Genomic DNA, 22,363 nt, shown 5'->3' with positions numbered 1-22,363 from the left:
CAACTGAAAGAATTGGGGAGGTTTTGAACATAAATACAAGTCTTAAAAACACCTGATTCCAGAAATGATACTGTACTGTATTATGTTGATATGTTCAGACACCGTCAAAAGATATCAGGTCAAGACTCAGGAACTCAGCAGTCAGCAGACCTGCAATAGCCGCAGTAAATTTCATCAAAACTAAATCCCTGTATAATCTCCCCAATTGTTAATTCAATGATACACAGAAGACAGAACTATAAAAGGAAATCAGGTCTTTCATTTCTCACCCAAAGATACAAAAATTCACAACCCATCAAGAAAATAGACGATAGCATTCTCTGCAAAATTGCTACATGGAATTTGCACAATAATACTAGTCTAGTGAAAAAAGTTTGAGATACTGATTGATCCCAACTATAAAAGTATAGGTAATGACAATTCATGAAACCAAAAATAGACGAAAGTTACTATGCAAAACCCTGTTTGTTGTTGTTTCTCTTTTTATGGGAGCTAGTAAGTGTTGTTTTAGCAGTTTGCCAGTCTTTCAATGATTCAGCACTACTCATAAAAGGGCAAGTTTCACTGATTCGAACTCCCGGACGTGGATTGGACACCTTCACCTCTGAATCAGACTTCTTGGCAGTAGTTACATCAGAGCAATCATTTGCCTTTGGAGTTGTACTAGGATGAATACCTGTACCAGCAATTTTTTGGGCTTCTTTTTTATTATCTTCCCCATCTACGCCAGACCTTGATCTTCTACTGCCACCAAAAGCAGTTACACTACTAAAAAAGTTGTTTGAAGTGCCATTATTATTTGGTTTGTTTGACTGTTGCTTCTCAAGTAGATCTTTTGGCAAGATTTGTGAAATGCTGAAGGAGCTACTCTTTTCACCGCCTACAAGCTGACTCCAAGATGATTTTTGCAGCCAAGTACTGCCTCTAGTTGCTACATTTAAACTTGCACTTGCTCCGGCCGGTTGAGCTGCCTGGTGTCCCTCTGTAGCTTCTTTTGACTGGGAAGCTAGGCCATCCTTGTTTTCAGGCACAGCGCAGCTGACCGTTTCAGGTTCTTTGTTGACAGATAATATTAAATTACTAGGTTTATGCTCTTCATTCACAACATCAATATCCCTCTTGTGTTTCTTGCTGTCAGTTGACGCTTCTCCACCGGACATAGGCTGTTCATCAATGTTAGTCTCGTCATCCACGTTTTCAGGCACAGAGTTGCTGACCCTTTCAAGTTCTTTGTTCACAGAAAGTATCGTATTGCTAGGTTTATGCTCTTCATTCTCAACATCATGATTCCTTTTGTGTTTCTTGCGGTCGGTTGATGTTTCTCCACCAGATATAGGCTTTTCATCAATCTTAGTCCCACCACCAGGTGTAGCCTGTGACAAGTAGAATGATCTGCTACTGCCTTCACCAATCAGTTTTTTCCATGAAGCCTTCTGAGTCGGCATGCCACTTATAATTGATTTATTGGTATTGGACCCTGTTACACTTATCAATTCCGAATGCTCCTCTGAGTCCATTATTTGAGTTTGAAAACGGGCCTTTTTTCCATGGATAGGAGATGCAGGATCCTTTTTATTGCTTTCATTGGAAACTGATTTCCTTTTCTTATTGGAAAGTTTTTCCTTTATAATCTGCGTACCAAGCTTACTTTTGGAAGGTTCAATAGAAGTCTCATTTGACCTCGCCATCTGCATCACGAGTCATCAAAACTAAGTCAAACAGAGATTTGTTATAAAACTTAACTATTTCAAATCACATAAAACAAAAATCACACCTTATTAAGCAGGCTTGTTTGTAGCTCCCAACTTTCTGGTCCAAAATCCTGTCCAGCCCCCGTATTGATTTTAATATCATCATCATCATCATCATCTGTTTCTTCATCTATTTCGTTATTATCCTCTTGCGACTCAACAGTTGGGGCAGCAATCTGTGGAGTATTATGACGGTCCCTTCGCTCAGTTTTGGCACTCTCCCTATCTAAGAGTTTTTTCATCACAGAATTCATGACATTAATCTCTTCTTCATTCAGGCCATCATCTTGTATTATCGTATCACGTACTTGCATTCCTCTTATGGGCTGAGCACATCCAGATTTCAGAGAAGTTCCCTTGTTCAGAAGCTTGTTCATCACTGGATTTGTCATATCTCTGTCATTCATCTTGTCACTTTGTATGTCAACATAATGCTCTGGGCAATCACAGAAATGAACTGGAAGAGGTGGTACTGCAACACGCTGGAAACTGTATTTGTGTTTACCAGTTCCACGAAAAGGTAATGCTTTCACCTGCATTCAGAAAATATGATGCTCAAAAGGAAAGACTGTACTGAAGTATCCAACAGGCCAACATACATGGACACAATATCTATTAAACACAGCTTTTGGTGGGGGGGGGGGGGGGGGGGGGGGGGGGGGGGTGCATGCCATAATTACCTAACTCAACACAATTTTACATAAGGTAATGCATTACCTTCCTTAGTTTGGGAAAGAACACCCGGATCTGCATCTTTTCAGAATCAAGGGTGCTCTTGGGCTCTAGAGTACCAGCCACATTTTCATCAAGATCATTAAGACTGGAATCAATATTTTCACTATTTACAAGTTCAGCATCTTCTGCCCATTCTTGTTTCAACCGGTCAATATAATGTTCTTTCGCCTTTTCCAGCTTTAATTTTCCTCCCTTCCACAAACACCCGTTATACTGAAACACATATCAGAAAACATATTAGCAACCTAAAGTATCAAAATAATTTTTACTAACAGCATATAACCACCCCTTCCCCAGGGGCAGAGGTTGGTAATAAAAATGCAGGCCCCTGTGCTTTCTGTCTATGGGCAGGGGGCCTTCATATGATAGTAACTAAATAATATCTGATACAGCAAAATGTTATCTTTGAACTTCTGGAAGGCCAAAGGAATATAGGCTGTTTGTCATAAGGGAACTTTTTTAGAGTCCAATCAGCTTAATGAGATACTTCCTAGCAGGTGTCAGATTCTATGCATCGAGTAACCACTCAGCAAAGACCAGTGTTCCTGCTTCCTTCCAAGATCTATAAAAGACAAAACAAATACAATTTCTATCTTTGAGAAGCATTGGTCAATCTCTCTCTTTCTGAAATTTCTAAGATTTATCTCCTCTTTCTGAAATTTCTAAGATTTATCCCTGGAAGAAGGCTTAACCAGCACAGTGCGTAGAGTGCACAAGTATTAGAGACAGAAGAAGGCAATCAACTGAAGAGGGATATGGAATGTGATAGATGGATAGGTAAGGGGTCTATTGCTTGTTAGCCTACATATTTGCAATAACAAAAAAATTTATTTCCAATTGACCCTTAATAAAATACACATTAACCCCAAAAACAGCACATGTTTTTAAGAATCAACTTAGCTTTGAACAGAAATTAAAAGATATGTGGGACTTAAGGTAGAAGATGACATTTGATTGATGATGTACTAGTAAACAGCAATGATAAAGGATAGAAGCATTCAAGAGGCTTGTTTCTCCTACTGTAAAACAAACTAACAGAAAACTCAGAATAAAACTCAGCATAATCCCCTTTCTCTAAAATGCTCCCACTAAAGCCATACTTCAGTATTACTAACTTCCTACATTACTAAAAGCAGCAGCACAGCAACAAAAACAATAAAGCCTTGATCCCAAAAGTATCTGGTCGGCTAACATGAATCATCATTCGAAATGATCCGTGAAAAGTTTAGGAAAAATTAGTTGAGGTTGTAAACAAAGTAGAGTACAAAATTGAAAGTAGGGCAAGTTATAATAGAGAAAACATGGTTTTAAAAAATATAAATAAAATAAAAAGATGAGGTCGACAACTATATCTCAAAAAAGAAGGGTATAAAATAAAAACTGAGAAATTATAATTATAATAAATTATACAAACATATACAATTATAATTAGTATTGATAAGAAAATTAAATTTGAAAAGTAATTTAATGTAAAGTGAACAAATGAAAAGGTTTGGAGATAGACAAAGAATAAATAAAATATTTGTGAGAATAAACAGTTAGTATAAGAAACATCATGTCTTATACTTGACAAATATACTCTCCTTCTACTCCACCCTATCCAATGCATAGATTCCTCAATTCCCAATAAACTCACGTAGCCCTAAATAACCTTACTCTACAGTCTACCCCAAGTCCCCTACCCCTTACAACCCCATCACTTTGCCACTCTTCGAGCCTCCTAACCATTGCATCATTTGGTCTCCATCTTACATGCCAAAACCTTAAGTGATTTTCCCTCATCTTATACTCAATAAGTGTAAGCTGTGCAACCCCTATTTTCTTCAATTACCTCATTCCTAGCTGATCCTTTCTAGTATGACCACACGTCTATTACATCATACGCATCTCCAACACATTAATCTTATGAATGTGACAATGTTTCATGGCCCAACACTTGTCGTGCAGTACATTTTCCTTTCAATTTATGTGACATGACTATATCACATAGGATCCTAGTAGCAATTTGAAGTTAATTAGAGACAACGAGAAAAAATATGCAATAGCATGTGGATTCACACGATTGCACGGAAATTAGCAAAAATCAGCACAATCACAAAGGAAGTCCATCACTTTTCAAAAATATTTGCACAATGTGATGAGCTAGAAATTGGAATTTGCCTCAGCCTTCAACTCCAGAAAATGCTTGCCAATCAAAAACAAGGGAGCAGCTCCTTCAAAACTATATCTGAAGTCCGTTAGATATACTCAGCCAAATCTTTATAGTTTGACACCTAATAATTTTTGAAATTTAATCATAGTGCTAAAATAGGACCTTCTTGAATCTTGATTGCCTGAATGATTGTACTACATCCTAAAACAAACAGATTTTAACTCAGTTGGTAAACTATATTTTAATAGATAGAATCGAATACTTGCCCTTCCTAACCTTTTGCCATCTTCCCTATTGGAACAGATTACAGTAAATTGGAAAACCAACACAAAAGCCATAAATGTATTGTCCAATCAATTGACTTCCAACCCCATCCCCTCCTTGATCCCTCATTCCTTGGTCAACTGAAAACCATCGCTCCAAAACAACTAAGCAATTTCATCCCAGAATCTACAAACAAAACAGGGGATAAAAGAGTGCAAAAATATCAAGCAATTCAATCAAGACAAAGGGACAATTATATGAAATATAAGACCATACCCATAAGCCGAAAATATCACCATCTGAAAATGTATCAAAAGGGACGGGTATTATCAGTGCGCTTATGTGAGCAAAACAAGACAGAACTGTGCTAGGATAAAGTGGAAATAGTGTAAAATAACAGTTGAAGAAATTAAAATGGACAACCTAAATATCAATAAACTCGAAATTAATCTCAAGAGACTGCATGATCCAATAATAAATAAATTAATGGACACCGCCAAACACAATAGAAGGAACGCGACCCCCCAACCCCACGGGGGAGAAGCGGCATCTCGCTCACCTGCAAATCAGACTTATAAGGGAACCATTCTCTCGCGCCTCTCCCTGAGAGTAGTAACGGATTCTAGCCAATTGAAAGAATCTTCTACACTAGAAAAGCTTTATCTCGCACTCGTATGAGCCACAAAGAAGCTAGAGGAAGTCATTGCTAGTAGTAACGACTTGTCACGATTAAGATTCGAATGGAAACAAAAAGTGAAATGCATGTTTCCCCAATCAAATTCGAAAGACAACCAAATAAATTGTTATTCATACAAATTATTTCACACATTTCCCCGATCAAATTTGAAAGATACCTCAAAATTACTTGCTATTCATAAACTATTTCATGAAAATTCTATCACTCGAAAGACACACCAAAATTACTTTACTTTACTTGATATTCATACACTGATTAAAAAAAAGAAAAAAAAATATTCATACACTGTTCCGTGAAAATTCTATTACACATTTCCCAAACCATATTCGAAAGGGAACCAAATTAATTGTTAATAGCACAAATTATTGCACACATTTCTCTAATCAAATTTGAAAGACAACCAAAATTTGATTGATCTTAATAAGCTAATTCATACAAAATTTGTCACACATTTCCTCAATCAAATTTGACAAAAGGAGCCAATCTAGAATTACCAATAAACATAATTGCAGAGTAAATCATAATAAAAGAAACAACTTAAAACAAACGATAAACACAACAAACAAAAAACCCCATATAGCAAAAACACCCATCACTAAAAAAAACAACAAAATATTGAAAAGAAATTGAAAAAAAAAATATAAAAAAAGGGGGGGAAGTGATTGATATACCGTGCTGAAGAGTTTGGCAAGGGAATTTTCTGAAGAAGGAAGAAAGTTAATGTAAGCAAAGCTACGACCTTTAGTTCGAATAATCTCAACAGTTTGAATGGAACCCAGATGAGAAAATGTGTTGCGGAGATCCTCCTCTTTCACTCTCTCTCCTAAACCACCAACATGCAGTCTCGTCGCCATCTTCGCCGCCCTTTCCTCTGCTTGTGTCGCCGGTGATAGTATCAGGGTTCGGCCTTTGGGGTTATGTGCTGCTTTTGTGTGTTTATTAAGACCTTTTGTTTTCTCGAGTTTGGCTCAACCCAGCACCGTGCTAGTCTATGCGCAATTGCGCAAGAGTAGTCAATTAACCTAAGTGAAACGACTAATACGAATAAGTCGTTATGGTTAGCTTTAACTCGATGGTTTTGATTATTGGTAAAGTTTGATTTTGTTACTTGACGTGATACGGTATTATGACTGTTTAGAGCAACTTCAATGACAAGCTAATTTGACAATTAGTTTGTCATGTCACATATGCTTTTAAGCTAATTATCATTTTAACTACTTTTTGCTCCAATGGCTAGCTATTAGCTTAGTAGTAGTTGTTGGATAGAAAATAAATAGAAAGAGCTTAATTGGTGCAATAATATTTTCATTTTGGCTAGTTTAATTTCCAGCCAAGCTAATTGAGTTTTCTAGCTCCAATGGTCAAGCTAATAGCTAGGGAATTATTGTAATTACATGCAAGTCCCTAGCTACAACCATTGGAGTTGCTCTTATCTATAAGAGGATTTTTTAATCTTTAGTCTTGAAGTCTTTGATGACTCTAATAACCGACATTTTTAGCAGCTCTAGGTTGGTATTGTTTTCAATGTCGTTGGTTCATTTTTATATCACACAAACTCTTTTAAAACGTGGCTACAGTAAAAGTCGTATGCATGATTGTTGTTGTGGGGCTCAATCTTCCATCATTTAATCCTTCGCTATCTCTTGAATGTCACCTTCACTATCTTTGTGAACGTACATGGGGTTATCTTTTTCTATGCACAATTTCTAGACACATTTGCCAAAATTAAAGTGTTTTCCACATGAATATTGGGCAAAAAAATCTCATCGCCCTTGATTTCGTAGGATTATTGTTAACTCTTAATTGTATATTATCCCAAACCTTGTTACAGTGGTGCATTAACTTTCCCTTTAACGACTTCCATACTTGTACATTGTAATCGAGCTTTATAGGAAATGGTATTTGCTAAACTAATGTTTTTAACATATTGTTGAAACAACACTTTGTAAGCATTGACAAGATTTTATTAGTACAAAACTACAAATATAACACCTCAACAGGGGCGTCCCCCAGTTGCTCTTCTTAAGAAACAAGAAGTGTTTCTCCGGTAGCAGTTGTGTAATATTTGTGCTTTGGGAATTGTAAACAAATATTATTCTCTGCTGATTGTAATAAACACTGAAGTTGCTGATGTGGGCCTTGGGAAGACGGAGTTAACTCGTAGCAAAAACTTCCGTCAGTTCTGTTTTTCCAACAACACCACGATCGGCAGCCTAACAATACAATTATGCTATTCTTCTTCTTCCTCCTTTTCTCAAATCAAGCTCCATTAATGGAGCTCGAACTTTCATCTTCACCCATCCCCCACCACACCGCAATTTTCGGCGGCTTCGCCGCCGAATTAAACGAAAACCCTAATATAAAGGGGAGAAAAAAAGGGCAAGATCAACCCCTAAGGGTAAGGGTGTCATCTTCCTCCATTGAAGTAGCCTTTGAGCTTTTGAAACTCCATTGAAGAGAAGGATGAAAGTTGAGAGAAGGGGGTAGCTACGGGAACAGTGACATAACGTTTTCAAGAATTTGGGTTTCTTCCGTCAAATTATTGAGTTAACGCCTGTCTATTCTAGAGTTTGCAAATAGTCGGTCATACCCTTACCTGCTCATGGGAAATTCCCAATTCACCCTCATGAGAAACACTTCTTGTTTCTCAAGAAGAGCAACTTGGGTTTTCCCCCCAACAGACCAACCGCTGATTAGGATGAAGTATAATTTCAAAAAATGAGCATCTAACACAAGTTCTTTTAACGTATTTTGTCCAAGACTACTTTAAACCAAGCAATGCGTGACTAAAATTATTCATCCCGTTTACACCACTGTCCACCAAAGGATTCATATGAAAAAATATGACGTGAATTGTACAATAATCTATAATTTTATAAAATGCCCCAAAAAAGGCCATACGAAAAAGAAGTATCAAATACCTTACATTACATATATATAGTAAATTAGAAGCTCAATTAAGACTTCCAGGTTCCCCATTAAAATATCATAATTTTGTTACAAATGTTACAAAGTTTGTTTCTAGTCCCCAAACCAGTTCAAAAACAGCGACCAGAAACTGCCACTAGAGAAGGCGTTTCACTAATCCCTACACTAGCCAACCTGGGCAGCCAGGACCAAATTCTACTTTTATATTTTTCTAATCAAATTAGCCAAAAGATAACTGGGGAAAATTAGAAAATAAATTTAAACAAAAAAGAGATGAAGAACGAGGGGGACAAAAGTCTCTATTACACAAACCCCTTCTAGATATCAAATTCAACTTCAGCCAAATCTACCCGCCATCGGGCTCTACCTGATGTTTTTCAATGCTGTACACTTAAATCTTAATGACAGTGAAGCTGCAGAACGCTCAGAAGCCAAATAATACAAAGCATCACATTTTGGTAAAGCCCCGCATTCATGCCACAAACTCTACAAGACTGCCACTTTTTTCACGCATATTCTTCACTGGGACATACAATCGTCAGCTGTTGTAAGCATCTGTATATCCATTTCGTCTGCATGCTTTGTTGCAAAGTCAATCCCATTTTCATCTGCAAACATCTTGGTAAGTTAAACGCCATAACATGTAATTGGAGATTTAAAAAAAATAAAAAAGAATACATGAAAGCAAAGTTTAGGTATAGTCATCAGGATGAAGAATTATTACTGAACATAGAATCCAGAGACGGGCGTTTAGGTGAATTGCCTCCCTTACGATCTGTGATACCAAAGCAAATCAAGAAATGGCATAAGCCTTCCAAATTATATAAGAATTTTCCATGGACAAGTACTAGCAATCAATCATGAGGAAGAAACTACTCAAAATGACCTTATTCCACACAGCCTGTATCCCCAGTTTAGCTTATTCTAGCAAGATAACAGATTCACTTCATACAACGAACAATTGTCCAGAATGTAATTGCAAAATTTATGCGATCCCTTTCCCTCTTCCTCTCTTTCATCTCCTCTACCCACCTCCATTGGTTTATTGAAAATAGATTTGGTAAACTAATTTCTTTCAAATGTACATGGTATATCGCCATATCGATGTGCACATTCAATGTTGACTAGCATTACTGTGACCTTTCCATCAAGGGTGCAATTAAGTTACTAAATTCTTTAAAATATTGAAAAAATAATTTCTCAGAAAAATGGGAAAACAAGGGGAAAAAAAACTAAAACTCAGTCCCTTCTCCATATCCTCCTACAAACAAGCACTGTTGTTGGCCCAACCTAATATACAACTTGCTGCAACCACAAAGCCAACCTAACACCCTTCCCCCATCTATATAAAATAAAGAAAAGTAGCCATGAATTTCTATCCTTTCCATCAAAATATAAATATCCAAACATCACTAAATTCGCCTACAACGCCAACTATAGCAGACACTTTAAATGAAAGGAATTCCAAATTAAAAAAGGGAAGACCCTGAGGAAGACAGTTCTGGAGAAAAATCAGTGCAGCTTGCTGCTGCTAATGGAGGAAGACATAAAGGGCACATTAAGTGAAACCACCATGCTGAACCTCTAATTATATTGTTGTTTTGATGTGGGTATGGTGTTAGACGGAGAAGCAGAGAGAAAGACTGAGTGTATGATGACTGAGAATTAAGATGAATGACATTTTGTTAAGGGTGTCTCCCTTTTCCTTCCCCTCCCGCTTCCCTTCCCTCAATACTTAAGACTTAGGAATCTCAGTTCTTGCACCAGCTCAGGCAAGGTATCTCATGTATGAGAAGTCAGATACCTATGCAAAAATATTCATATTCTCCCTGAATATCTGCACAGAGTGCAAACAGTATAGACCCTTGCAACATCCACACATGACACAACAAAGGTATTGAATAAGTAAGCATATGCAATATCTACTAGAAAATCATAGCATCATGAGCTAGGGATGAAAAAAAAAATACCATAAGAATGATGTAGCCCCTTAACAGCATCGAAGTTTTTGTACGTATATCCCACAAAACTTAGATCTTTTGATGTCAACATCTGCAATGGTGTAGGGAGGATAAACAAAAATAATAAATTAAGCATGATTTGAAACCAGGTTAGAGAAAAAATATGTCTAAACAGAGAAAATAAGGATGGAAACAAGAACAAAGGTGTTGTTATATAAACAATAAACACTGCTGGTGAAAACTGAAAATTACATCACACACCAAAGAAGTGAACAGAAGGAACAATAGATTGATTGAATTTATCAATAGAATGTATAACTAATTAGAGTGAAAAAAGATGAAATCGCCAACAAAACTAATTTCATCTTCTCCATGCATTTTTGGAACTTTATTCTTTCAGTGTCCACAGCAAGAGACGAACAATCTAACAAACAGTCCATCTTCCACTAATTATAGCTCTCTTGGAATAGTTACATGACTTGCATCTTTATAGAACTGTTCCTAGACGGTAAGACAAAGGGCAATGACTACACTCATAAACCCCACCTGCTTCCAATATGCATCCAGCCAATAAATTCCTTATCACTTTAGGTTAAATCTTGTGTGTGTGTGTGTGTGTGTGTGTGATGGGGTTGGTACTCCATTCCCTATTAGCATATTCCAGTTTTCTAGAAATTTTATGATGTACAACCGACCATCCAAAATACAAGGAGCAGTGTTTCATGCAAGCAAATTCAAGTTTTATCATGATTTGGAACAAATTAGCCCACACACTAGGAGAATAAAAATTTTGTGTCTTTCAATAAGGTTGGTAATTGGCAGTTGGTAGAGTCAACATTAGCAAAGTTCTCAGTTCAAAGAGTTACAATTGTAAAACTAGGAATTCAACACACTAGAAGAACATGAGCCAAGTGTTAAACTATATACAATTCATATATTAGAAGCTTCACGGAGCTTATCAATGAATTCTTCTACTAGCTTTTTCACATACTTTCACTTACCTTACAAAAGCAAGGCCCAAACTCTGACCTACCCTATTATTCATAGCCATACCTTATAGGCTTCATAAGAGGCATCACAATGACTGCACATGTTACAGTGAACAAAATCCATATAGCCAATATACTTTTGCTAAGTGCTGACAGTTAAATTTAATTTATCAAGATTTGAAGTTTTCTAGCCCTCATTGATGTGTTCCCACTGTCCTCATATGGTTACTTTCACAAAGATATAGCTACCGTGGCATTTCCTTACCAACCAGACAATTTTCATTAAATTTATAACCTTTCATTGCACAATTATATTTTTAAGATGACTAATCCCTCCATCCTCAAACAAAAGTCTCATTTACCCTAAATAAGAGTCTCATTTCACCTTGTCCCTAAATAAAATCACATTTCCTTTCACCAATTTTATTTTTCACTTTCACAAACTATTTATTCTCTTTCAATCAATCACCTTCACCTATCATCCAAACCTCACTATCTAATTTTTTTATTCATTGTAATCAACCAAACCCCACTATCTCTCTTTTATTTTTTATTCACTTTTAATCAACCAAAAACCATTAGATTTTAATCAACCAAACCCCACTATATTTTTTTTAAATCACCTTGGAAAAAACGTGTGCAAAAGGAAAATGAGATTTAAATTTGAAGACAAAGGGAACATTATTATTCTGTTGTTCTCTTATTGTTATCCTTCTGCAAAAATGATTCGCAAGTCTTGTTGAGATAGCGGCTCTACTTTCTTCAGCAGTTTAAGCTGCAAAATCTATACACAAACACACCACCCAAAACTAAACAATAGGCCGATAATGTTGTACAGAGAGTGTCAGGTTGAATAAAAATACAAAAGCTCTCTTTTTCTGTAATCCTATAGTAAAATCAATACATAATGCTGTCAGAGTAAGCTACCTTTCTTGAAGGTCCTGATCCAGATCTTGATGGTGTTGCATTGTTTGCCTGAAAACAAAGAAGAACTCATAAAGATGCATTCAGCGCTATAGTATGCAACCAGATGCGCGCACTTGTGTGCTTGTGTGTGTGTGCATGTGTGTACACTGAATACATTTGAGCCTTTAGTTAGACTTAGAAGGAAATAAAAAACACACAAAAGGTCTTCTCGCAAGAAAGTGCCAAGAACTAGAAAATTGAAAAGATGTGTAGCATATAATCTTGTTATATTATTTAGGGACGGGACGGAAAAAAATCAGAAGGTTTTCCATAACCCAGTGCTAAATGCTGGAAACTTGAGAAATAATAAACGATAGAGATATGATTCATCAGAGAATATTGATACAATCTTCAATCATCAAGAGGCATGATCTCTACCAAAATAAAAACAAACCTAAAAAAACTTCAAATTTTTTCCATAATTTTCTCTCCCTACTCCTCTATTAATAGTATTTCTGGTTTCCTCCCCCTACAAGGAATCTAGCTAACTCTCAACCTTTTCCCTTATGCTACTCTCTTACAGTATTACAATGCTATCCCCATGGTACCCAGTACCCATCCCTTAAGCCTGTTCACTAAAGAGAGAAACACCACAGTTATACATGATAATGTGCTATAAGTTCATCTATAAGTTAGCATATCAAATACAAGGATGGTGGCTGCTCATTGCAATGAGTTTTTTTTTTCCCCAATTTCTATACTACTTGCTAAAAGGTTTTACAAGCAAGAAAATTCTGACTTGGCCTTTTAGATTAAAATCGAAGTCAAAAGGGATTAACTTTTGTCAAAATAAAGAAGTTAGTGATAGAAATAGGCATACCTCATCAAATTTCATAAAGTTCTGAGTATCCAGCTCCCCATTAACTTGTGGCTTATAAGCTGCCTCCATCTCATATAATCTATCCCACTCAACATCTTTAAACCAAGGATGTGCCTGACAATGCTTATAAACTTTAGAGAATAACAAAACCTGAAGGTCAAAGATAAGGACATTTAACGAGGTTACAACCAGTATCACACCTTAATTTGCTCTGCCCCTCCAGTGCCTAATCGATGATCAACGTCACAAAGCAACTTACAAATAAGATCTTTTGCCTCAAATGTCAACTTTGCATCCTCGGGAAATTTTAGATAGTGCCTCCAGTGTACAATCTATCACACATGTTCAGAGATTGCATTAGGTAGAAAAAAAGCAATGTCCTACTCATACTGACCAGATACCAATGAATTCGCTAAGTGGAATTATCTACGTGCATAAGTGGTGCATTTCCCCATAAACTTAAACATGTACTCAAGATTTTCTAGAACTTGGCACATGAAAAAAGCATTATCAGCTATGGGGTAGTTAACAATGATCTATAGTCGTTTCAACACATCTAAAATAAAAGTAAAGCATACCTTTCTGCATGTTGTTATTGGATCATCAGAGTAAAAAGGAGGATAACCAACTAGCATTTCGTACATGATTGCACCTAATGACCACCTGCATAGAATCTTAACGGATAAGCATGGCGGACAAACAAAAGCAGAACATATAAGATATACCCTCATTTTGCAAACACCAACCATATCAAGCAGTTCATAGGTATACTTTATATAGAGATATACATGAATATGACAATTATTCATCATAAACAAACTCAAAGTTCTAGCAATTATATTACTTATGTACAAAAATACGAAGTATGTCCTTGTTAAGTTGGTGATACAAGTATCAAACTTAAGAGCTCTTCCAGGCTTTCAACATTATGTCAATGAATTAACATAGTTAATGAGGCAGTCAGGAGATTATTGACAGTAGAAACACTACACATTATAGCCAGATGAGGTCAGCTCGATCAGTACCAGCAAAGAAACAGGCTTTGTTCTGGAATTCAGACAGAGCAGGATAGCTAGAGCATGCACATTATGTGCTGTGGGCAACTGGGCATCTGCAGCTTCAATCTCAGTAGTCTCATGTAATTAAGTTCCCTATGGTTTTTAACCAATTATAGACTTTTCATTCTCAAATTACATTAACCCTTCCATAAGTGCATAATTTACATTTTGGAGATTGAGCCCCATGAATGAAAGATCTACATGCCAAAGATTGAAAACTTGGACTCCTTTGATTGCTTAAAAATTCAGAAGATGTACAGGCGTACAGCTAGAAAATTCAGTATTCCCAACATACAAATATGGACTAAATCTTCATTTATCTATTATTCACTAAGTCCAAATAAAGTAACTGCAGATAGGGTTAATATGAATACAGGGCACATTGGGGGGGGGGGGGGGGGGGGGTGTGTGGTTATTGAATTTCTTTTTTTATTGTTTTAGTTGACCCGTTATTTATTCACACAAAGGTACATAAATTTTTCATGGCAATAACTTAATCTAGGTATGCTGGTTGCCCGAAAAATTATGGCAGTGACATTATCATAATATACAAAACTAGAGTATTGATTTTGAACAAATGAGCAGTTGGCAACGCAACATGGTCCTGGGTACTCTATTCTAACAACGAAAAAATAGTTATCACATGTTTGAAACTTCAATGATTTACGTCATATCATAAAGACATAAACACTCATGATAATTGCAATGTAATATTTTAATGCAACCATCCCTAACATTTAATGAATTAGATGATAAATCATACCAGTCACATTCCATTCCATATCCTTTCTTCAGTAAAACTTCAGGAGCAATATAATCAGGGGTACCCACAGTTGAAAATGCCTGTTGAATTTCACCCAAAAATAAATTATAAAAAAAAATATTTGGCAGTAGCATGTAAACTCAGAAATTCACATCAGCATACATCAGCACTATGCCTTTCAATCATCGATGCAACAACATCTACCAGTAGATTATAGATTGCCTACCGTACATGCAAGTATGCAACAAGCAATATATTAATTGACTAAATAAGATTTTAAAACCATTGAGCACGAACATCTGCTTCACAGAGAGAAAATGTACAATATGACCCAATTTAGATAAACAACTGCATGCTTATGTTTACAAGCAAAGAGGCTCCTCACATTAATTTTGGAACCCAAAACACTAAAACAATAAAAGCATTTTATTTCTAGCAAGTTGAAGCATTCTCAAAGCAACCCTTAAGAACTTTCTAAGTCACATATCATCATCCAAGAAGCTTGTATAAATCTATGCAGAAAGAAAAACTGCATTTTTCATATAAGTTGTGCAATGAAGCACTATAGATAGAAAAGATTTCAGCAATTATTATTTGGATGTCGGAGCCTATTGGCCACTACATATGACCTTTTAGTATTGGTTACAGGAAGATTAATAACATTCATAATTAATATGGTAACTATTCCATTGCACCAAAAAAAATATAAGGAAACTACTCCTCAGACTCAAGCAACCACCATCAGAATATTCCTGGAAATGGATGCACATAGCTTACCAACTTTCTCCTATTCCTTTGCCAGTGCTGAAGTTGCTCACGAGCACTTCTCCAACTGTGACCATTACCAGCATCAGGAAGGGTAGCATCTATATCCATTGAATCTTTCGAAGCGTCATCCATGGATTCATTTTCTCGGATAGTAGACAAAGTAGCACAATCAAGAGGTTTACAAAGGCCAAAATCTGAAAGTTTCATATGACCACTCTTATCAAGAAGAAGGTTGTCTGGTTTAATGTCCCTGGATAAAGAGTTCAGTAAAAATAACTTCAGCAGCTATTCACAAAATAATACAAGCATTAAAATTGATTATCAATAAAGATGATGGATTTTGAGCTTCATATCTCAGAAAATGATGCAATTCAAACCTGTGGATATAGTGGTGCTTGTGAATAGATTCTATTGCCAAGACACTCTGTGCTATGTAAAATTTTGCAACCTTTTCAGTTAAGATATCCTCCCTCATCAGAAGGGTCATCATGTCACCGCCAGGCAGATATTCCATAATTAGATACAAATATTCAGCATCTTGAAAGGAGTAATACAGTTTTACAATGCAGTGACTGTCAACTTCTGCAAGCAAGTTCCTTTCAGCTCTAACATGTTCCACCTAGGAAAGAAAAAGAATTTGAGGTGAAACAAACTTCTCTACTAGTCCATTAAATCAGAATAAACACTACATGGAAATCAGTATTCAGGGAAAAAAATATATATCAGGGGCAAAAAAAAAAATTCTGGATTCTCATTGTAAATGGATATCTTTTACAGAGGTGATTCAGTTCAAGAAGTCATGTATAAGAAAATGCAACCCCGCATGGAAAACATTGAGCATGATGCGTGAACAGAAAAGATGAAATGTTAATAAGAACAAATTACACATCAGTAATATCAGTAGATGAAACTAATTCTTTGCCATGATCCAGAGTCCAGTCAAAAACAATTGGAGGCAAGAACTGGCGATAGATGAGGAAAGTGGCAACCACCACAAGCTGATATTTCCAGTGTTATAGGGCCACTATACCATCAATTTTTTCAATACCAATTGGATTTTGGTGTAGTGGTGTTTGGAACTACACTTAGTAGGGAGAACTTGTGTTCGATCCCCCGCAACAACAATTGGGAGGGAACTAGAACCTAACCACCAAGAATTGATCCCCAAATCCGGATTAGCCCAAAGGGTGAACCGGATGGAACACCAAAAAAAAATCAATTTTTTCAATAGCCCCACTAAGAAAATAGTATCAGTCCTGTAAATCTAAAAATGCAAAACAAATGAAGAGATTTAGATTTCAGACATTAGCACCATTCATAAAATTGGAGACAGCCTCAACATCCAATTAAAGAATGTAGAACACTAGTGATAGATTAGGGGAAAATATTACAATTTTTGCATATCTAATGATGTTTTGATGAGATCAAGTAGTAAAAGTGTACAACATACACAACACGAGCGAACTATTTAGCTCAAATATACATCTTAGGAAACATGTATTCCCAATTCAAGGATAAACTTTAAGGACTTGCATCAAAATCAACATATGTAAAATAGTACCTGTCCTCGACTAAGCATTTCAGATTTCTTCAACTTTTTCATGGCATATATATTTCCAGATTTCTTTTCTCGGCACAGCTGGACCTGCAGAATGAAGAATTAAAACAGTATGAATAATGTAATAACATTATAATTCTTTATCTGTAAGGCAACAGAAGTTTTCTAAATAGGCAAAAAACATGAAACGGAATATCAATAACCAAAAGTACATTAATGCAGGAGCAAATCAGTGGCTTTGGGCCTCTGGGTCAAATTCAGCCAAAAAAGAATGCTAGTTTACTCAGAATCACAGAACATATAGCTCATTAATAATGACTCAATTTAAGATTTACTTACAACAGCCAACACAGTTCCCAATGCCTTGACAAATACCTCCTCAGTTATGAATGCACTATGCAGCATTTTGCATTTTATACTATTTACACATCTTACTTTGACTATTTTTGGTGATTTATTATAAAGTGAACATTCATGCGGGATCTTGTTAGATTCGTCTCATTTTTATACTTTCAAAATATCAAATTATTATACATTTTTCTGTATAGTAACTAAAGATAATGTATTTATGGTTGAAGTCATGCATCAGCAAGTGTGCAAATAAAAGTGCTGCATCTGAAAACAAACAGAGGAAGATGTAATGGATCTTCTAGTCTGCGAATCTCATCATAAGTGAAGCACACACCCGGCTCTTCTTGATGAGAGATCGGGCTTTAAAAAGGAATGGGATAACTATTTGAAAACAAGGAGAGACCAGATGAAAGAAGAGCTGACCGAGGTGAATGAATTATTCCACCTGGCAACAGCAAAGGTACTTCAAAATAGTTGATTTATTTTTTCTTCTTTTTATTTCCTTTAGGGTGGGGGGTTTTACCAGGCAAGTTAAAAAGGCAATGACCAGAAAGATTGCAAGGCAGTGTCATAACTGAATAGATCAGGAGGAATAGCACAAAAACAATAAACACTCAGCCTCGAAGGGTACTAAGCAAGTTAACAAACAAGGCAGCAACAGTTTACTTCAAAATACTTGCTTTTCAGATTCTTACATTACGCAGCTTGACAAGGTCGCAAAAGAGCACAGTAAGAAATGTTCTACAGCAAATAAAACAAATAGATGGTTCTAATCAAACAGATCCTAAACAAACCCCTTCAACTAAGGTTTTACAGGACACTTTAGATTTAAATCTGATAACAATAATAAATCCACTTATTATTTGGAGGATTGGGGTGGGGTGGGGTGGGGGGACTTCAAATGCAGATTTGCAAAATGCCAAAAAGGATGAGCACTGCATGCAGATCACCAGCACAACCAGGATATGAGAGGAAAAATACATCAAATGCATCATCAACATAACACTATCGACACTCACCTCACCATAAGCTCCTCTCCCAATGATGGTCAATAGTTCAAAGTCATTCACGCATATCCTATTCCTTTTCAGTCGCATAAACTCTGTCTCTTTTCGCTCCAAATCTTTAATCAAGCTCATTTGTTCTTCTTTGGGCACGTCCGAAGAAGCTAGCTGTTTTTCTAGAACCCAGCGTCTACAACAATAAGGTAGTAAGCATTTAAGCCACTTAAAAGGCACAATCTAACCCAAAATTAATATAATGCACCAGAATAATAACAGTCATTAGTGTGATGTTTTTCCACCTAATCCAAAAACAAATGAAATGAGCACAAAGTACTGCTGCTGATCATGAACCAGCCAGATAACACTTTCATTTTAAGAGAAAAATCAAAGAAATAAACAAAGTTTATCAGAACCATGAATCAAGAAAACTCATCCCATTTATAGAAGATGTTATGAGCAAGTCAATATAATGGCTAAAATTATCAAATACATTATGGGTTGTTTGATAAGGAAGCACAATGGAGATTGTCACCGCTATTTAAGCAAAAGGATGCAGAAGGGTCACGATAATATTTATAACATAAGATAACATCATAAAGAGCAAACTTTAAAAGAAAATATCACAAAGAATAAGTGAGATCCTATCTGATTATCTGAAAGTAATTAAGATAGTCTAATCCAAGTACAACATTTTGCTATGGTTTCTTTTTTGCAAAAGAACTAACACTAGACAATAAAAGAGAAATACTATAACGGGATAAATGGCATACATGAAAACTAAATGTTGGGAGAAAAAACCGCTTCTTCAATAGAAAAGTTCCAAAAAGAATAATAACGGCTAGCGAATGCCGGCATATACATAATAAGTCCAAAAAAAGCAAAATAGAAAAGTTGGTGAGACAGATAAAGACAAAGGGGAACCCAACAAAATGATCATAATCATTCGACCAAAAAGCCATGCTAAGTGTATATTAAACTAACCTCCTCTTCCTCCTTCCCCACCAAACCAAAACTAGGCCATTATCCAATAAGAGGACTTGATTAGATGGAATGTTCAATTAAGCTACCTTATCCATTCTTTCACCTCCACATAATGTGTACATATAAAACCAAGCTTAATCTAGGTCCTTTTAACTCATGATAAGAACAAGCTTAATAAGCAATATTCATAATGTAAATAATTCCAAAAAAAACCTAGATTCTATATATGAATGTCATGTGCAATTTATCTTATTAATATATTAAATTAAAACATGCATAAGTTTCTGAAGTTGAACTTCTAGAAAAATAGAGGGAAAATTTTCATCATTTACTAAAATTCACGGCTCATGCAATCCAAGATGGCAAGAAACCTGCCTTATAAGATGTTAAGTAGAATAACATCAAAAAGGACATATAGTGAAGACATTTACGAGAACACAACTTTACCTGCCTTATAAGAACTTGATAAAGAAACCTGCAAGGGAAGCTAAGAAGCATCTTTGGATCATTAAAGAACCCACATCAGACTTCATTCATTACATCTACGTCAGGTGAATTATATCATTGAAAGGTGACAATAGTGAAGAGAACAGAAAAGTGGCTGTTTCAACGCATATGCAACAGGTTCCAAGCCTTCCTCCTTCAATTCAATGCCCTAGTAGAATGTAATCTTAGTCACTCTCATCTCAAAAATCCCTTAATACACTAAAATGAATCTTCAAATCTCTTAACATAACATAATATAATCACATTCTCTAAAAAAAATAAACCATCTTTTCACCCACTAATTACAATCACACATAACAGTTGAAAGAGACAAAGTCTAAATCTCTAATACTTCAATAATCCCAAATAAAATCAAAGTCATTTCCCTGCACTACCAGCCTAAAGGTAGATCTACCAAATTCCTTCAAATCTCAAAACTTATCAAGTAAAGTTGGTCCACTTATACAACCAATTCCACCCGTTTCTCAACATAGATCTCGAAAACAGAACAAACAATGATAACTCATTCCCATCCCCCTTCCCCTCCACCAATTCTTTCTACACCTCAAATAATCGAGTATCGACACTCCTCATCACCCTCGAGAGCAAAATTTTCACTTTTTCACTGATTACAATCACACATAGCAGTTGAAACAGGCAATCCCAAAAATTTGTTTCATATAATCACTCATTTTCTCCACTAACTCCAACTGAGATCGCATTCATTTATCACAACTCGATTTTCGATACATTAATTCAGCATTCAACTATCTAACTCAATCCAATTCTGCAATCTAAAGCCATAAATTGAATTTTACGCCAAAAACAAACAAAACCCCTAACTTCAACCCATTTCTACTCCACCTACAACACTATCATCAACTCACACACAATGTCGCAATTCTCTGATTCTCATCCAAATCAATCACTCACTCAATTAATCAAACAAAAGTCAATTCCTTAAACAAAAACATCAAAAAAACTCGAAAAAAATCCGCTAAATTTAATTCTTATAAAAATCAAATAATCAATTGAGATCTAAATCAGTACAAATGAACTTGAAATTAACACGTAAAAATCAAATGAAATTAAATCTAAAAATAAATTTACAAAAAATTAAGAATTAAGAATTAAAACCTCTCTTTTCGTTCTTGAATGTTCTTCATCTGAGCTCGATAGTGATTCTCGATAAACTTCTTAGCAGCCTTGACTTTCTCCATGGTCAAAGTTGACCCCATCACTTCTTCATCTCTCTCTCCTCCTTCATGATTCTCCATCTTCTTTCTCTCTCTAACTTTCTCTCTCTAGCTTTTTCTCTTTCTCTCTCTACTGTGTGCCAATTGCCAAGGAGAGAGAAAGAAGAGAACACAAGAGTGAAACTCTAAGCTTTTGTAATTAAGTCCCTCCTACTGTTATTTTCTCTTTCTTCAAAGTACTGTATTTTTTATACTCCCTCGGTTTTTTTTAATACTCGTCATATTAACTTTTAACACTATATATAAATTTACTTCGTTTTTAAAAATTATATGTGTACTTAAGTACTCCGTATAATAGTATGATATATAGTAGAAAACTTTAATATTAATACTCGGTAATATAGATGGACTTGTATTTTGCCATGAATTCTTTTTAAAAAAAAAATTGTATTTTTTTACTCGATTTAACATTTGACACTATCAATAACTTTTTTTATCTGAAAAATAATTACACATAACAGTGTAACAAAAAATTAATTACACATATACCGTTGTACAGACGTATTTTTATCATGTTAATACGGAGTACAAAATATGGAGTACGGGTATAAATTAGGAAAAATGGAATATATTTGACAATAAATGCTAAAATGTTTAGGCTATGTAATAATGAATTAATTTTATTATTATTATAAAAATGAATCCAATTGGCAAACAAAAACAACGAAGGATTGCAGAAACCTTACCTGGACCTTTACTGTTCACCTCATCAGCGCCAACCCAACTATACCAACATTGTTTTCCTTTTCTATAATTTTTTATTATTTTTTAATTTTATATTGTTTCTTACAAGTGTATCATAATTATTTTATTTTTTTTATTGGTTTTATTAGTCCTCTAGCCTCTACCCATCCCCCTTAGTCATCCTAAAATCC

At 35.5% G+C, this 22,363-nt stretch overlaps 2 protein-coding genes across 3 annotated transcripts; both read right to left on the bottom strand.

The window, feature by feature from the left end:
• Positions 1-224: 224 nt before the first annotated feature.
• On the bottom strand, positions 225-6,576 carry LOC145642049 (uncharacterized). 2 transcript variants are annotated; one of them, XM_081693121.1, is made up of 4 exons: positions 6,271-6,576; positions 2,469-2,699; positions 1,775-2,284; positions 225-1,688 (listed from the first exon to the last, which is right to left on the bottom strand). In XM_081693121.1, exons 1-4 carry the CDS (start codon positions 6,451-6,453, stop codon positions 450-452), a joined length of 2,163 nt encoding a protein of 720 aa, XP_081549247.1. In that variant the 5' UTR covers positions 6,454-6,576; the 3' UTR covers positions 225-449. The 2 variants fall into 2 exon arrangements, with proteins under 2 accessions (XP_081549247.1, XP_081549248.1); XM_081693122.1 differs by lacking the exon at positions 6,271-6,576 and adding an exon at positions 5,462-5,602.
• A 1,961-nt stretch (positions 6,577-8,537) lies between these two features.
• On the bottom strand, positions 8,538-21,644 carry LOC145642046 (uncharacterized). The gene is made up of 13 exons (XM_081693117.1): positions 21,370-21,644; positions 18,781-18,955; positions 17,414-17,497; positions 16,230-16,471; positions 15,862-16,102; positions 15,085-15,164; positions 13,842-13,926; positions 13,464-13,595; positions 13,264-13,377; positions 12,405-12,452; positions 10,498-10,579; positions 9,252-9,302; positions 8,538-9,135 (listed from the first exon to the last, which is right to left on the bottom strand). Exons 1-13 carry the CDS (start codon positions 21,507-21,509, stop codon positions 9,047-9,049), a joined length of 1,563 nt encoding a protein of 520 aa, XP_081549243.1. The 5' UTR covers positions 21,510-21,644; the 3' UTR covers positions 8,538-9,046.
• Positions 21,645-22,363: the final 719 nt, after the last annotated feature.

This window comes from Chenopodium album, chromosome 8, assembly GCF_948465745.1.
Source record: "Chenopodium album chromosome 8, dcCheAlbu1.1, whole genome shotgun sequence".
NCBI classification, from domain to species: Eukaryota; Viridiplantae; Streptophyta; class Magnoliopsida; order Caryophyllales; family Amaranthaceae; genus Chenopodium; species Chenopodium album.
This window is presented reverse-complemented; position numbering and strand designations above follow the sequence as displayed.